This window comes from Branchiostoma floridae, chromosome 8 (assembly GCF_000003815.2).
Source record: "Branchiostoma floridae strain S238N-H82 chromosome 8, Bfl_VNyyK, whole genome shotgun sequence".
In the NCBI taxonomy this organism is placed as follows: Eukaryota; Metazoa; Chordata; class Leptocardii; order Amphioxiformes; family Branchiostomatidae; genus Branchiostoma; species Branchiostoma floridae.
The window spans coordinates 4,740,252-4,758,910 of NC_049986.1; the positions used below are offsets into that span (position 1 = coordinate 4,740,252).

At 40.9% G+C, this 18,659-nt stretch overlaps 1 protein-coding gene across 1 annotated transcript in view; it reads left to right on the forward strand.

Annotated features, from left to right (window-relative positions):
• Positions 1–18,659, forward strand: part of LOC118421141 (E3 ubiquitin-protein ligase UBR4-like) — a 72,750-nt gene that overhangs the window by 11,896 nt on the left and 42,195 nt on the right. Inside the window, exons 5-19 of the mRNA XM_035828302.1 lie at positions 3,767–3,851; positions 4,008–4,086; positions 4,944–5,099; positions 6,188–6,359; positions 10,317–10,461; positions 10,898–10,983; positions 11,726–11,813; positions 13,625–13,753; positions 14,536–14,600; positions 14,852–14,912; positions 15,040–15,218; positions 15,730–15,868; positions 16,927–17,052; positions 17,540–17,659; positions 18,048–18,169. Of these exons, the coding sequence (XP_035684195.1) occupies positions 3,767–3,851; positions 4,008–4,086; positions 4,944–5,099; positions 6,188–6,359; positions 10,317–10,461; positions 10,898–10,983; positions 11,726–11,813; positions 13,625–13,753; positions 14,536–14,600; positions 14,852–14,912; positions 15,040–15,218; positions 15,730–15,868; positions 16,927–17,052; positions 17,540–17,659; positions 18,048–18,169 (1,752 nt within the window). The remainder of the gene's footprint in view (positions 1–3,766; positions 3,852–4,007; positions 4,087–4,943; positions 5,100–6,187; positions 6,360–10,316; positions 10,462–10,897; positions 10,984–11,725; positions 11,814–13,624; positions 13,754–14,535; positions 14,601–14,851; positions 14,913–15,039; positions 15,219–15,729; positions 15,869–16,926; positions 17,053–17,539; positions 17,660–18,047; positions 18,170–18,659) is intronic.

The window sequence follows — 18,659 nt, forward strand, 5'->3', positions numbered from 1 at the left end:
GGGAATGAAGCAAATTTACTGTCAGACAGGCCACATGTGACCTGTAGCATCCCTGATCAATCAGAATATCATGCTTGTCAGAGGATGTGCTCCCCAGTGTAAGGCCTTAGGGTTTACAATTTGTGCTATTTTTTTAACAGGGCGTACATTGTACACCCGTACGCCTGCCTGGCTAAAAGCCTGCTTGGTCTATTTGTAAGTATAAGATCTAGTATGTTGTCGCTTCGTGTTGGATCTTCTACTATCTGGGTTAGGCCATTATCATTTATCACATCAACGAATTGTCTGTGCTTGGCAACATGTCTGGTTCCAGGTTTAAGAGTCTTGTCCCTCCAGTTCCATCCTGGAAGGTTGAAGTCTCCACCAAGTAGGATGATGCTTTTCTCACTATTTGCAATCTTCCACAGTGATTGGTCTAACATATCAGTTGTGGTGTCGTCGTCTTCTCTTGGTCGGTAATAGGCTCCAACATAGAAAGTTTTACACCCCTGCATAGCTACTTTAACCCATTGGACCCTTCCAGCCGAACGCCAAAAGCCCCGCCCCTTGTTCGATGTCGGGTTCTATTTCAAAACCTCGGTCAAAAACGGCGCGAGTTGCAAAAACATGGCCGCCGCCACTATTAGGCTGAGGATACTGACTGACTTCGGTTTAGCTTTTGGGGCCTTAAAATCCTCTCAGAACGGGCGACAGAAAAATGCTATGCATTCTTTGTGGAAGGCTACATCCACTGGGTACAGTCATTTTAGGAGGGGACGTATATAGTTGCGGTAAGGGTGATATAATTTCAGTCAAAGCGCAAGCGGGAGGTGCTCCATAATATTACCTTGTTAGTGGGCAGGAGTGCCCAGTTTCTGACATGCGGTTGATGCAGGTGTAAAGCTGGGTACGTATATATGCGTAGGCATGTGTCCGGCATTCTTATGACGTGGCTCGCAGCTGCCAAAGGGACTGAAATAACAGCTTCTCTACCATGACTGCCATGGTCCCCCTGCCTTGTAAATTTTGGCTGGGATGGAGTTGGAACCTGGTGCTTTGCTATTTGAAAGGAGCTGAATTTCATGATGGACCTCCTGCTCAGTTAGAGGTTCAGGGACTTGAGGCATGTCAATGATCAAGAGAAGGGTTGGTTTAACACCTTTCTTAAATGCTCAGCCCACCTTGCCAAGATCTTGTTCTTGCCAGTCAGTAAGTTGGCCTCTTCTGCAGCAAGCAGTGGTGAGGTTCCAGAATGATGAGACCCATAGATTGCATTCAAGGCATCAAAGAAACACTTCATCATAGAAACACTTTGTGTTGTTCTTGTCTGCAAACTTCTGGCGGGAAGGCGGAACCTGCCACCATCACGGTTCAGAGAAGGTCGATGCACCGTAATGTATGTGGCCTCCTTGACACCCCTCACAAACAAATCCTGCTCAGTGTCCAAGATATAGACTGTCTTGGTCCAATGATACGGAATGGGGATTCGATATGGATATAGTAAAGTTTAACTGGACCACAAAATAACATGCATAAAGGAACTCATATCCTATTGTCATTGCTTTTGGATTATTATATTTCAGCCATACCATAGGTATGGTGAAATATATTGTATTCGTAATGTTTCTTCTTTCTTTCTCCGTTGTTCCTGAACCGAATGACTTGAAATTTGGCACAAAGGTAGAGTGGGCCAATACCCCCAGACATTTTTTTTCTTCAGTTTTTTCATATCTGCCTTTAAAATGATTTTATTCATGTTTTTTTGCAATTTTTATGTACATTTTGCCCCCCTGTACCCTGGTATTACAGCCAAAAAAAATGACCTGAAATTTGGTACAGAGGTGCCTTGATCATATGCCCACAAAGATCCAATAACAGCTTTGGCATATGGTACGTACAACAAAATGCTTAATTTTGAGATTTTTTGCCCCCAAAATGATATTTTTGGCTCCTATACCCTCATTTTACAACCAAATGACCTGAAATTTGGTAAAGGAGTGCAATCCACATATGCGCACATGGATTCAATAAAACTTTTGGCATACAGTACAATAAAATACTTAATTTTGGGTTTTTTGGCCATTGTTTGACCAAAAACGTACGCTTTTTGCTCTTGTTCCCTGGTCTTATAACCAAATGACCTAAATTTTGGTAAATAGATGCATTCAAATGACACATGCATAATTTCTGGCATAAACCACTTCAAAATAATATATTTGGGGATTTTTTTTGTAATTTTCCACTAGCCAGACCTTGAGGTCGTTGACCTCTCCCACCTGAAGACAGCATGTGCACATCTACATTGTATATATGCTAGCAACTTGATTAAAGAGGCAACCAATCACGTAGCCTAAGTCAGCATCCCGATGGGGATTGGCAGCCATGCCCAATCAGTGAGCCTGGTGTTAGCCTGGTGTCCATTCTGGCACGGAGGGGGTACATTTTTTTTAATTTGATCTTTGGACTGTTGATTATATAAAGTCTCTCAGTGGGAGTATTTTTGAACTGGTCTATTTTGGAATTTTACATGGGGTGTACTGAAAGAGTCCATTCTTGCACGGAGGGGGGGGGGCATTTTTTTAAAAATTTGTTTATGGACTTTGGTGATTTGATATATCAAAGTGTTTCAGTGTGGTTATTTTTTGACTGGTCTATTTTGCAATTTTACATAGGTTGTGCTGGAAGAGTCCATTCTTACATGGAGGGTGAATCCATTTTTTGGACTTTGGTGATTATGTCCAAGTCCAATTTTAGCGGATGTATTCTTGACTGCACCACTTTACATAGGGGCATGGCAAGAAGAGTCCATTCGTGCATGGGGATGTTTTCAAATTTAGTTTTAGGCGGGTGATGATTCAATATTCCATTTTTAGCGGAAGTGTTTTTGGACTGGTCTATTTTACCTTTTCATGCCTTTTTTGCTTAGTTTAACCTCGGACTGTCCGCTGACTTCTACTCGGAAATCCTCCTCAAAGTAATTGGATTAAAAGTAGGACGTGGTCATAATAAAAGGCCATGTTTTCAGTGGGAGTATTTCAGGACTGGTCTATTGTGCAAATTCACATGGGGTGCACTGGAAGAGTCCATTCTTGCACTGGGAATTTTGTAAGATTCATTTTGGGGTGTCATTAAGTGTCATTAGTAGAAGTGACTTTTAAACAAAAGTGTTCCATTTTTGCATATGGGTGATTTTGGAATAGTCTATTGTTGCATGGGGAGGGAGATGGCTGAAATATGCTGTATTTGCTCTCAAGCAAATGTCGGCCTTTCTAGTTATTCATAAGATCATTCCTGTAGAAATTTCTGCTGAAGCAGGAAATATTTTTCCAGCAGGAATTTACCTTCTTTCTGAAAAATGAATATTCATCAAAGTTATTATGGTAACCGTATTTCACAACAGGTACTGTACATCATACTTGTCAATGATAATAATAATCTTTATTGACATGACAAAAGTACAGCGACTTTTGTAAGGTCTACATGTATAACAACTAGTTACAGTACAACTAAACACACATACTTGTGTATATGGATATCTATAGGTATAAATAAATCGACATATAGGGTCTTATGTAAAGACTTTTCACAAAGTGCTTTAATTTATACTGAAAATATGTCACTTGTCAAAATGGGGAAAATGGAATTCCACACTTAAACTGGAGACTTCTTAATAAGATTGAGATAATCATTGTATACTTGACTTTTGTATGCATGATTTTATTTCAAAGCTTGATATGTGAACCTGCCTTATACCCAGTACTAACACATATATCTCTGATTTCTGCAGAGAACTTTGTGAGGAAGGGGGTTTTAAGAAGGATGGGCTACAGACAGCAGTTATCAGCCTTCCGTATGACAAACTCATCATAATGGTGAGGTGGTAATATTTCATATTCATGAATTAACCATTGTTGTCTCTAGGATCTAAAGAAAGTCCAATATGACCAGTTTGTGGGACATTTTGAAGTGAACTTTTCATGAATTTGAAGGATATATTGATCATAATTTCTCATGTGACTTCTTCCCAGATGGACCACCTGAAGGCATGTACAGAGGTGGCTGCCACTCGAACCAGTAACTGGCAAACTTTCTGCCATCAGGACAAGAGTAAGTGCATGTAGTTTTACAAGTTGATGGATATTGGTATCAGCTAGCATAGTTTAAAAAGATTTAGAGTTTTGAAAGTTTGTTTTCCTTTCAAATTGTTTTTAAGGTAACAACTCCATTCCAGGTAACAGGTGACAATACTGAAAGTGACGTGCATTGGATAGTGAGTGAGTGAGTGAGTGAGTGATTTAGAACATTTGGTACACACAAAAGCAACTTGGTGGTAATTAAAACACATGGCCAAAATAACTAAACAATACTTCCCCCACCCCATACCTTCACCTGTCCAAACGGTGTTAATATTTACAACTGGTTCATTGTGTGTGTCATTAAGTATGCAAATAAGATCCTCATTAACATAGATTATATTAGTTGATCTCATCCAACCAAAGAACAGGTGTACACAGTCTACATTGTGTCTGAAGGAAGAAGTCTAATATCATTATCAGTAATGCAAAAGAGGTCCTTCTTTACATAGTTTAATTTCCAATGATGTTCACCTGTATATAAATCAAGTAAGAAACTCCTGTCATATACCACAAAGGAGGCATGAAACTTATCTGATTCCAGGACACATCCAGACCTACCCATATATCTCTTGAGTTCTGCTCTTGAGATCTGCTGGTCAAATACACAATCATACATACATGCATACACACATACATACATGAATTATATAGTCATATTTACATACAATGCCACTGAAAACATAACCTTCTTTGTGATGGTAATAACGATGCTGGATATACTAGTAGACAAGTAGAAATCATTTTGAATCCTATTTGGACCTTTGATATACCAGAGGACACCAGCACGGTATGGTACAGTAAGCTACCTATTTTATTTGTTTATTCCAGCCGTGGTTTGGTTCCTGCTGCAAGTGTCCTTTCTCCTGGATGAGGGTGTGGCTCCTGTCCTCCTACAGCTGCTGTCTGCAGCATTGTGCTGTACACCCCCAGTCAAACCAACCAGCACAGGGTCTGCTAAACACAGGAAGGACAAAGAACTACAGGGTATGTACTGCCATTGGCTAAACATTGGATGTACACCCGTCCCTGCTTCCTTAGCCTTTGGGTCACACAACTCTTTCTGTTTCTTTTGTTGTGGGCGCTCAGCTCTGAATGACATGAACTAGATTTCTAGCGAGGTCAACGCCCATGAAGTCAATTCTTTCAGATGCAGAGTGATTAATAAAATAAATTAACACTAAACTAGTGGCACGGAAGGGACAAGGACGGATATTTCACACCTATTGTCTGCCGACTACGTGGGTGCTTACTGTAAATAAGGGCAATAAATTACCAAAGGAAGTCTTTGTAGGGCTTACTTGTTTAGCATGCTCATTTCTCTTCTGTTTACAGATGATTTGCAAATACCTAGCTGTTAGTAAACCACATCGTTCAGATTTTTCATGTTACACCAATAAACTCCAACTAGCAGTATCACTTCTGAATCAATGATTTTCAATGAATGCACGGAAATAGCACGCATAGATATTGTGGCACGTACAAAACAGGGCAGAATGATCCTGTGTGATGTGTGTACCTTGTGTGTGCAGGGCAGAATGATCCTGTGTGATGTGTGTACCCTGCTTGTGCAGGGCAGAATGATCCTGTGTGATGTGTGTACCCTGCTTGTGCAGGGCAGAATGATCCTGTGTGATGTGTGTACCTTGTGTGTGCAGGGGAGAATGATCCTGTGTGATGTGTGTACCTTGTGTGTGCAGGGTAGAATGATCCTGTGTGATGTGTGTACCTTGTGTGTGCAGGGCAGAATGATCCTGTGTGATGTGCCTTGTGTGTGCAGGGCAGAATGATCCTGTGAGATGTGTGTACATTGTGTGTGCAGGGCAGAATGATCCTGTGATGTGTGTACCTTGTGTGTGCAGGGCAGAATGATCCTGTGAGATGTGCGTACCTTGTGTGTGCAGGGCAGAATGATCCTGTGAGATGTGTGTACCTTGTGTGTGCAGGGCAGAATGATCCTGTGTGATGTGTGTACCTTGTGTGTGCAGGGCAGAATGATCCTGTGAGATGTGTGTACCTTATATGTTCAGTGCAGACTGATTTTGTGAGAAATTCTGTGAACCTTGTATATTCAGGTACAGATGACTCAGTAAATGAAGGACAGCAGATGTGTCAGTCTATTGTACAACAGCTCCTAGCCATGGCAGACAGCTCTCTATGGGAGCGTTTCATCCACTGCTTCCTGCTACACTCCAACTCCTCAGCAGTGCGCTGGCAGGCACACTTGTTGTTATTGAGTATCTTCAGGTATGTACAAAATGTATATTGTATAAATAAATATATATGTAGTGCCCCTGGCGCCTTTTTACCTGCATGTATGCAGGTATGGTTTTGATGCTGGTGGAAACTTTTCGGTAGCCGGGGATGTAGGGCGCTGTATCTCGTGAACGGATGGTGCGAGCACGACGATTTTTGGTACGTGGGTTGGGGGTGGTAGCTTGACACTCAGGTGTGATTTTGGGCCTCCTGGCGCTTGACCTTGACATTAAAGGTGGCATTTTTGGTGTTTTGGGGGCACTTTTGGCGCTGTGTGTCCGGAACGATACGCGCGATTGCGACGATTTTTGGTGCATGGGTGGGGGGTTGTTGCCTGTTGCCTAGGATTGACTTTGGGCCTTGTCGCGTTTGAACTTGACCCGGCAGGTCGAATTTTGTGTCCGGGAGGGGTGTTTCCGGAGTTATATCTTCTGAACGGCTGGTGCTGGCGCGATGATATTTGGCACATGTGTCGGCGGTGGCTGAATAATGCTCAATTTTGATTTTGGCGCCCTTGGTGCTTGAACTTGACATTTTAGGTTACCTTTTGTGCGGGCACGGGGCGTGCGCTGTATCTCCGGAACGCAAGGTGCCATTGTGTTGCCATTTGGTACGTGAGTTGTTTGTGGTGTCCTGGTGGTCAGGTTTGATTTTGGGCCTCCTAGTGCTTGAACTTGATACTGTATAGGTTGACCCTGTTTTAGTGTGGTTGGGGCATCCTCCCAATATCTGCTTGGTTTTAAAAACAGATTATGGTTGGGTGTAGAACCATCATCTGGCCTGGGCCACCTTCAATGTATCAGGTTACTTAGTGGCACTGACAGTTTGCCAGATGACGGGAGTGTGCCAGATTATATATCTGTTGGTCAGGTATAATTGGAGTTTGCTTATTACTCTTTGTGGTGTTTCTAGAGCTGTATAGTACTGAGCTGTATAGTTCCGGTACAAGTTCCTTTACCCTGTTGGCAATCATGGTTGAACTTGAACTTAAACAGAAGTATATGCAATTTTCTAATGTGGAGGAGAACTGTATAGAGTGTGGGCATAAGAGAAAGGTATGTGTATGATTTGTCCTGTGTTTCTTTTTGTTTCTTTGGTAATGCCATTTCCATACTGTATACAGGTAATTTGTTGTTTTGGGCTAGTCATATTCGCTTGGTTTTTGGGCCTGCTTAATCTATGGTACAGGCAGGGTTAAGTGGTGGAGGCTTAGCTTTGTTCTGTTTTAAATTCAGTATCGTTTGTTGCATTTTGTCGCGGCAAATATATGATGAAATTCCCCTTCTAAGCAACTGCTCATTGGTTTGTGGGGATGTTTGCTGGGTGTTTGCTTTGACTACAACAGCTTCTGAACTTTTCAAAGCTTCCATTGCCAGCAGCTTGCCATCTATAAATGGGATTGACAAGGACATTTTTCATAGTAAATTATGCTGTTAAATTTGGCTTAGATACTACAGGAGATTTAGGTTTGGGTTGGATGGATTGAATGAAAATATCATACCACCCTGGGGACTAACTGTTGCTGCTGCATGGGGGCTACCACTATTCATGTTGTCTAATGTCTATGGAACTACAGATAAAAGTATCATTGGTCAAATTATGCGAGTAACATTCCGATGTCAAGTGAATAACACCCCAGAAATAAATCTTTAATGAATATCATTGGAAGAACACAAACCAAGGAGACTTAGCAGCTGCATTAGGTCAGTACATTGAAATAGGAAGATATTAGTATATCATGTGACAGAGTAACTACATGTGCATGGGCCATCTGAGACAAAAAAAGGTAGCGTCTCAACAACTTCAAAGTACTGTGGTTGGTTACATACTTAAGAAATCCAAAATAAGTAATGTTCATCCCTGTCCAAACTTACAAATTCAGAAAATGGAATTTCAGAGTCAGACTTTTGCATGGTGCACAACCAACACAGTAAAAAGCTCATTTTTCCAACCACGTACCACAGACAAAAAGGCAAAAATACACAATAGGTCTACAGAAACCCAATACATTTCATGCAGGCCTGAGGTCTACGAACTCTTGTTTAAACTGCAAGGCCATTTTTGTTTAGACTTTGAAAGGGAATAACTCAAGAAAGGGTGGACAGATTGTCATGATAGTAACTGTTGGTGTGCTGATAGTTTTAGTGATAATTTGTATAATCAAGTTATAATAGGGTGGTTATACGGTGCCCATAATTCATGGCGGTTCCTGTAACCACCGAATGAAGCGATCGAGTCCACGTAGCGGACGAGGTCGTTTATGAGGTGGTTATAGGAACCGCCATGAATTATGGCACCGTATACACCGAAGGAAAGCGGGTCATTACTGCTATTATCATATAGACATCGTCATATATCTAAACGTAACGACTCCGGAGAGCGTGTTACATACATAGTTACGTTAGCCCATAGATGAGATTCAGTTTGTTCATCCAACCTTTTTTCTTGCTGGCTGGGGTGGATTCTTGCTCTCCCTACCTTTCGAACCTTCTTACTTACATGTATGTGGCTGGGTGATAAAATCTTACCAGCACTCCCTGCACCTTTCGTATACAACATTATTGATCTATCTCTAGTTATTACAAACGCGTGCAAACTGCCGCCATTTTGTTCATTCGCGGTATGTGTGGCTCTCGTTCCCAGAATTGTAAAATCTTCTACTCACAAATCATGTACAGTACTCTGAGAACGAGACCTATGCCCGTATTGTTGGACCAATGGAACCTTGGAAAAAGCAGGTGGTTATGGGCTCATAATCACCTGGTTTATGGGGGAAATTGAGCCTTCTGATTGGTCCACGGCGCCTGGCTATATGATAAAATTATGTTAATCTGTAGCTAATGTACATATTTAATGAAGGAAGTTGGGAAATCTCATGCAGTTCATGGCCGGAACTGACAAAGGCGTCATGGAAAAGTGAAAGCGTGGTGGTTCTGTGTGGCCTCATTTTGAATAAGCTTTAATCATTTTGACGCTGGAAGTCAGTTGGGATGGATAAAAGGGAATTTTAAACAGCTATATGCATGTATGCACTTTCAAGCAGCCGTTTACTTCTGGTACATGTACTATGATGTAGGTACTCTGGTAATAAATGAATGAGACTCAAGGTCTTTGATAAAGGCAGTATCCATGATTGATATGCTTTGATTATTTGGCGAAGGTATGTGTTGATTATTTGGCGAAGGTATGTGTTTCGTTGAACTCTAGTTTTTTCTGAAGTCAGGTGAAATTGATGAGCATGTGGATGTCAATCCATAATTGCTTTGACCTAATGGATCTGAATGTTATTATAATTTGTATGGAACAGATATGTACCACGTGGGACCGCGTGGTACATGTGGGACCGCGTGGTACAGTGGTATTGTGTTCGCCTCGTGACCGAGAGGTTGCGGGATCGAATCCGCCTGCCGTGCTGCCGATCTTGTGCCCCTGGGAAAGACACTTTACACGAAATTTCCTCACTTTACTCAAGTGAAAATGAGTCGTCCCTCGGATAGGACGTTAAATGGAGGTCCCGTGTCTGGGGAGAGCCATACCCCAGGCACGTAAAAGAACCCGCCACATGTGCGATGGTGCGGTGTGAGCGGTTCAAAACCTACAGTACCTTGGCCGCACCTGGGGCAATTACTGTTGTATTGACGTCACCTGAGTGGCGCCGAATGGCAGCTCGCTCCAGACACTTGCGACAGTCATATTGAGGTCACCTGAGTGGCGCCGAATGGCAGCTCGCTCCAGACACTTGCGATTTAGCCCCGCCTATTGTAAGCTCCTCAAATTCAGCCCCTGGCTGCAAAGAGTGAGTAGTCGGCCCACCCAATAACAATAACATATGATAAATAGAGTCTATAGAAATGTGCCAAGGCATGATACAGCCTTTACAGATGGAAGTCCAAACCTGTGGTTATAATGAATGGCAATTTGAGTTGTGAATCCTATTTTCCCCTATAGCTATGGAAGTGCAGAAGGACAAAACCTGCTGTTAGACCTGATGTGGGGAGTCTGGCCTCATCTTCCTTCCTATGGCAGGAAAGCAGCACAGTTCGTGGACCTTCTCGGATACTTCTCCCTGAAGTGCACAGCCTTCAAGGAAAAGGTACAACACTCGGTAGAACAGTTATGTTTCAGTTCATCTCATATTACTTTGACAGCAGCTTCAAAATGCATTTACTTTGCTGCAAGCAGCATGGTCAGCTTGCTTCTTGCACAGTAACAGACAACATCTTCATTTAACTTATCTGTGTTATGAGATGCCTTAGTGTACATACACTAAAGGAGACAGCTTAGTACAATTAAGTCCGGAGGTGTTGTAATGACTAGACTGATGTATATTGATTAACACTCAAACGGATACCTCCATAAAATGTTGTGGAAGTACCCACACATTCATTATTGACACATTTATTAACTAATTAAAGTAGAAGGATGAATTACTTTGTTGCCAGTTGGGTTTTACTGTGATGCTAATTAGTGACCCAGACTGAACAGACAGAAAGTTAGTGGCAGTTTTGTAATTGAAATATATTTTTCAGGCCAGCAGCTACCTGACAAGAGCCTTCACTCTTCTCAAACAACAGAACAGGGTGCTGACAGACCACTGCAATGCAAACATTTACAAGTGAGCATTTCTGCAGCTTTGTACTGTTTGTCCGCTTTCATGGTGGCTGGTGCTCAAGGCTCTGTGCTTAGCACTAGCAGTGCAGGGGATATAATGACAGTAACTTCCTGAGTTCAACAAAGAACTTGATTCAAAGAAAAACTAGAGTTCCATGAACACAGACAGTCTGTGATGTTTAATATGAGTTTCTGTTTATGGGGGTCAATCCACCATTCAAACTGCTGGACAAGTCACAGTGGGAGTACTTCCTTAGTGGTCTTGCCCTTGGTAACATTTTGGCCACTTTAACTGGACATCTCTCCAGCAAGATGCCACCAGTGTCACTGTGGAAAGATGCTGGATGGCTGTCTTAAACGTCTGACCGCTTCCAAAATCATATCCAGTTGCTAGGGTAACTGCTTTTTGGTGTAGCAACAAATGTATATCAGTATCAGTATCCACCATCTTGTCCTTTAGTACACAATGTCATGTATGTGACATGTGTAATTTAGTGAGCTACTGTACTTAATACTATCCATAGCTTTATTTTAAAGAAATTAACTTGGCTGTGCTGTATTGTTGCCATTTCATCTTCATACATGTCATGTATCTAATGTCACGATACATGTATGATGAAGACCTTGGTTGTAGTGGAAGAGTCACAGTAAAAGCTTCTTTGAGTTTGATGTCATTGTGTGTATGTAATTCTCCACTTTGTACTGAGACTACATGAATATTGTTTGTTTTTTCATTTGTTGCTTAGTTTGCTGTCTGGTTTGGTAGAGTTTGATGGTTTCTACCTGGAGACTGATCCATGTGCTGTGTGTAACAACCCAGAGATGCCATTTGTGGTGAGGATGAAGCTATCTTCCAGTTGTATGAAATTAATCAACCCTGATGTACTTCTTGTAACACAACCAAGGGCTTTATTCCACCAACGTTTCGGTGACGGTCTGTCACCTTTCTCAGAGCAATTCTGACTGGTTCACACTGCACTGCAGCATAGATGCTGCTACCTGCAGATGCGGGTCCAAAGGTGAAGTACATGTATTTACATAGATAGTTGATGGACTGTTTACAGTGTGGTACTAAACGTAAAGGAGTGCATTATAATCAATCTTGCAAGTATAAAAAAAATATCTACATGTACCTTAAAAATATGGTCCCAAACATTACTGAGTCTATACTTCATCAGAGTTCAAGCCTGGAGTAAATTTCCTGATCCATACAACCTCCTGTATGCATGCCATGGGTAGATCTGTAAGTTAAGTAGTTATACCTAGATGTTACAGTCCTATGTGGACCAGACAGAGTCGCCCTGAGGAATCGTTGTTGGGTATAACGGTTGTGTATCAAGAATCTTCAAGTTGTTATTGAATGACTTATAAACGTGATAAAACTTATCCATGGATGTGTATGACTCTTTCATTCTATGTAACTAGTAAACAGCTTTATGTCAATTATGGATTTTTCACTTTTATTCAAATGTCTTTATATGCTTAATGTCTTTTACAAGCTCTCGCCGGCTGCTAGGGGCGCGATTTTAGTCAGGCTACTCTATGTGGTCCTTGGTGTAAGTCGGAACATGGGAGGGCGATTCACGATTTTTAAGCAGGAAGGTTCTGATGCTGGGAAAGGAAAATATGCCAGCAAGATTATAACCTGTACAAAAAGGTGAAGGGGGTGGAGCCTGCATTCAGAAGTCTGCCGATAATCGTAACAAAGCCACATTGTACTTGAAGGAGAGACATTCCAAGGCATGTTGGTTGCCATTGAAGGACACTAAGTCTTGATTGATTGGTTGTTTATTCACTGTTATTATGGTTTTGTGATGTAAAGACGTAATGTAGGAACTAGGATTCCTAGAAATTATGACCGCTGTCCACCTCCCACGGTTTCATTAAAGGCGAGAAACATGCCAGAAGATTAATTTGTCACTGCAACATGCGATCTTTTAGAGCTCAAAATTTCAATTTTTTATGTTGTACACTTTACTAGTTTTGTAACAAAGAATTCCAGAGCTACATGTAGCTAACCCTTATAAAAAGTGTCAAAATAAAGAGGTGTCAAATTTATTGTTCCCAGAGTTACTTCCTAAAATTGATATCTATAAGAAAATAACACTCTCCTATGAAGTTTATGACTCCCTACAAATCATTCTTCTTGTCTTTGTATGAAAGCACTCACCAGTATTGTAATGATATGAAATGATATGAATTTTGTGATCAATGACATTTCTTAGTATAAGTTGAATGAACCCTGCCACATTACATAGAACCATAGAGGGAATATTAATGATGATATTGCATTTTTCTAGTGTGAAAACTGGAAACATGAGTTGTTTGCTAAGCTTTCATCACTGCATTATATATATAAAAACATGGGGGACAAACTTGAAAGTTTATGGATTTTAGAAATAAACTGGGAGAAAGCTGCATAAAAAGTGGTTTCATGGATGTTACTGCTGGTTTCTACATAAGTTGATCTTTGTTCTTCTGGAATTGATATTGCTACCTTAATTAGCATTTATATTGAACCCTCATGTTTCATTTACATGTATCAGGAAACTTACATCTTACTTTCAACAGCACACCGTCACATATTTTCTCTACATCTCAGAAAGTCATTATTTCTGACAGTTGCATTACTGCTGAATTTTCAGAGTGTGAAACTGTCTGCTGTGAAAGTAGACTCCCGCTTCACCACCACTACCCAGATCATCAAGCTGCTCTCACCTCACATCATCTCCAAGATCGCTGTCAGACTTACCGACCTGAAGAGGACAAAAATGGTAAGGACTTAAGATTATACATGGAGACCAGACTTGCCTAGGATTGAGCTTTATTTGGTAACGAGTAGCAGCACGACGTGAAGTTCCTCAAAACACGTCATTCCATACAAAACGGAATTTCTCAAACGCTGCTATCTTTGCATGCATGCGTGCGAACTTAGTACTGTGTGAGTAACCGCACGCGTGTAAAGATAGTGTAGCTTAAAGAATAGCACATTTCGTGCCCGGGTGAGCTTGCATGCAAAGATGGTACGGGAGCAATCGCACGTTTCGTGTTGTGTCTCATGTAAAGAGGAACCTCATATCATGGTCCCCCTATATACCTGTAGGATTGGCACTGGTCTTGAAATGATAGTGGGCATCGGTCCTCACTCCCAAGATTACTTCACATATACCCAAGATATATATAATTGTTTTGGTGTGTTTATCTCTCTGTTTGTGTGTGTCTCTGAATTCTGACGGTGAAGTCTGCACTCTCTGATTGCTTTGCAGGAGCATGTGATTCCTAGTTCAGTGTGCTGTTGTTGGTTATCTACATTGCAAATATAAAACTTTATGGATTGATGAAATTGTTTATTGTTTATTGAAATAGTGTAAAGCTTTGTGTTTTATACTAATGTGTGTACTTTATTCAATAAGAGAATCAGATTATTCTGTAACTTTTCGCATTGATACACAAATGCTGTCGGGGTTTTCTACAAAAATTATAAAGATTATTGTGAACACATTGATCAGTTTCCAAAAGATGTAGGTATAAAGATTTCATCATTCTTAACCCTAAGGTGCGAACAGTTCACATCTACTACAACAACCGTACTGTGCCAAGTATAGTGGAGCTGAAGAACAGGTAGGAACTTTTTTTGCTCAAAGTAACTTGATTCAATTTCAAATTGATTGTTACAAAACTAGAGGACTTGTTTGTGAGTCTGGAACTTCCCTTTTACAGTTTGCAAAATACTAAAGTATTCATAGGTCAACTTACCCTACACATCTAAATCTTGTTTTTCTCTCAATTATCTCTCTGTAGGCCAGGATTGTAAAAATAAAATTTATCATCTATGAATCTAACTCAGTCTCCTTTTCTCTGCCCCTGCACAGACAATATATGTGGCATAGGGCAAAGAAGGTTGTCCTTTCACCCGGTCAGGCAGAAGTCAAGGTAAGAAAGTCCCACCCATATAACTACAGGGGAACACACCAACAAGTAGCAAGTGGCACTTTTTTTTTTAATTGAGAGTTGTTACCCTGTTGGAACCTGAATGGTGTGATTATATTGTATCTTACAGGTGGACTTTTTGCTGCCCATCACTGCCTCCAACTTGATGATAGAGTATGCAGATTTCTATGATAATCTCCAGGCCTCAGCTGAGACACTCCAGTGTCCCCGCTGCAGTGCCTCTGTGCCAGCCAACCCGGGGGTTTGCAGCAATTGTGGGGAAAATGTGTTCCAGTGTCACAAGTGCCGGTAAGAAGGAATACAATGCAACACTGTAACCGACTTAAGTAATGTAGCTAAATTTTACCATAAAATCTCTTCGGTCCGACCTTTATTTAATTTAGAATAAAACTAGATTTGTGGTCTTTTGATACATAATGTAAATGTTGATTGCATTAGTCAATGGGAATTTTTTTGCTACAAGTGATAGTGGTTTTTAATGAATGAATGAAGACTTTTATTGCACATTTTTGCCCCACTACTGGGCTAAGTACAGGTCAAATGGTAACAATCATATGTATGTAACAATGGAAACAATCATACGCATTGAACACATTGATGACCGCTCTGCATTCCACTGTAGGTATAAAGTGGATCAGGGCAAATCTATTGATTCAGAACCATTCTTTTAATGAGGATGAGGATCAACGTTGTACCTGACGGTCACACATGCACCTCTCCTGCCAAGATTTGGCCTCGGAAAAGGCTTCTCCGAGGAAAATTAGACGCACACATTCTAATGTACCGGTACCTACCTCAGGTCAATCAACTATGATGAGAAGGATCCCTTCCTGTGCAACAACTGTGGCTTCTGCAAATATGCCAAGTTTGACTTCACATTAACGGCAAAGACTTGCACTTCAGTAGATTCTGTGGACAATGAAGAGGATCGCAAAAAGGTAATGACCCGAGGTCCAGGAAGATACATTATTAGATAGATAGATAGATGGTGTTTTGTTGTGATATCGCAGTGTCAGAATTCTTTCTGCACTGAATTACATCCAATTTACAAATGATACAAATTATCTAGATACAGAACATTTTTACAGTCATATGCAAAACTATAGTAGTAATACATAATACATCAAAAAGGAGTTACTCGAAGAGTTCTACACAGTTGTATAAAAATTAGACTTCGGTATTATATATAAGTTAAAAACAGGACATTCCTCTGAGGGCTGGATAGTGACATGATACATAATAGCTGCTTCAAACATGCCTCTCACTTAGAAGTGACCAGTGAGCAATGAAGCGTCCCTCAAAAGTCATAGCCAGGAAACAAACTAGGAAGATCTTACTCAGGGCTCTAGTCAGCGTCCGTTTTTCCGTCAATTGACGGAAATTTGCTGCATGTGACGGAAAATTAGTAAAACCAATCCATCAACCTTGATGGACAAAAATCCTTGGTGGAAGCTACAGGCAAATTAGTCACCTACAAGTCACCTCATCCAGATTTCAGACTGGTTTGATATGGTCCAGGATCTATTGCACAACAGGGCTCTAGCCAGCGTCCGTTTTTCCGTCAATTGACGGAAATTTGCTGAGTGTGACGGGAAAATTTTGAAACTAATCCGTCAACCTTGACGGACAAAAATCTGATAAAAGCTCCTTGATGGAAGCTACAGGCGGCTTGGGGACGCCGTCCACGGTCGTAAAAGCCACACACTGTTTGTTTTGCTATTGTTATGATCGTTGACAATGTGTGTCGGTGCCCTTTCGCATACGATAATCTCATTAAAACCAGTTTTTCAAGGTCTTAGGTCAGTCTCTCTAACTCCTGGAATAGTGTTTTCGCGACAATGGGAATTGGCTGACGGAAAAAAATTTCGAGCTGGCTAGAGCCCTGTTGCACAAGCTTCAATTTTATATTACCTGTAGTTATGTACTGTGTATGTGTTGCATGTTCTGTCACTCTGTCACTGATACAACTCTTGCTACTTGCTACTCACACATGTAGGCTATAAGCACCATCAACAGTCTGTTGGACAAAGCAGATCGAATCTACCACCAGCTGAAGGCCCACAGACTCGCTATCGAAGGTCTGCTGGCCAAGACGTACGGACATCCGGGAGACACTGTTATGGTGAGAGGAAGGTCATTCATTTAAAAGCTGTATCAAACATTTATTTTCATAAAAAGGTTGTAGTATCAAACCATGACTGAATAAGACATGTACTAGAAATCTTGCATTTTGAGACCATCATTCAAGCTACAATGTGCATTGTCATGATTCAAGCTATATTGAATTTTGCAATCGTACATTTTTTGTACTCTATTTTGTTTTGTTTTCTGATTGTATTGAGTATCCCAGATATTTTTGCTGTACAAGTCTTGTTTACAGTATTAAAATACCTACAACTGGCCATATGTTAGTGCTAATGGGCAGAACTTACAATGAGCCAGTGTCTATATTATTTATAATTATTTATATTATACTAAAAATTTCAACACTGCTCAAATGGTACCTGCGCAAGAATGTCAATATATACTGTAGGTGGTATTTTGTGTTTTATGTCTTTGCCAGGATTCTTGTTTTCTTCAATCTATTTTCTACAAATGTTTGATTCCAGGAGGAGCCAAGTCCCGGAGGCAGCACCTCCAGTTCTGTTAGTAAGATCATCCAACAGCTGGCTCACCGTTACTGCACGGACTGTAAGACTGCATTTGATGAACTGAGCAAGATAATCCAGGTATAGCTGTCTCCTCGTGCCTCCATGCAGTCTTTTTCATTTCTTGATTTAAGTTTTTTTTTGCCATTTAGATTAGTGGTAAGGCAACTACATTGTATGTGTTTTGTTTAGTTCTTATGATGTCAAATTCTGACTTGACACAAGTGTAGTGTCTGACTATACACTATACAGTTTCACATTTAACTACCAGTTACTACATTGAGTAATTTTTCTATCTGCATTCAGTCATTCTATGTTTAATAATGGACATTTATTGTTATTTGAGGTAAGGTTACCGTATTGTTTGGAAACAAGACATTTACAAAATGAATATATTACACCGGTATAGGGCAGTTTTGTTGCATATGTGTATGATGGTAGTTATAGTAGGTTCATGTATTTCCAACAGAAAGTCATGGCTCTGAGAGAGAAACTACTGGGGTATGATGAGTTCCAGTCAGAGGGCAGCCATCTCAGTCAGATGACTTCATGTTTCCCTTCACGACCAATATCACCACACCCATGGACTAGGTATGGGCCTGATGATTGCCTTTGCTAAGAAGGCTTGTGCAAATGTTTGAGCCAGGCCTTGTTGGGTCTGTTTGTAGGTCAACAGCATATAACTTGAGAAGTTGTGGATGGATCTTGGTGACATTTGGTAGGTGTGTAGCAGTTGTGGAAAGGCAGGTCAAGCTCGAAAATGGTTTACATGTACTGTTTTTCTAGTAGTACATTACTGTAGCAGCAGGGCTCTAGCCAGCATCCGTTTTTCCGTCAATTGACGGAAATTTGCTGCGTGTGACGGAATTTTTTAAAACCAGTCCGTCATCCTTGACAGACAAAAATTCTTAGTGGAAGCTACAGGCGGCTTGGGGACGCTGTCCACGGTCGGAAAGCCACACACTGTTTGTTTTGCTATTGTTATGATTGTTGACTTAGTGTGTCGGCGCCCTTTCGCATATGATAATCTCATAGAAAACCCGTTTTTCAAGGTCTCAGTTCCGTCTTCTAACTGATTTGC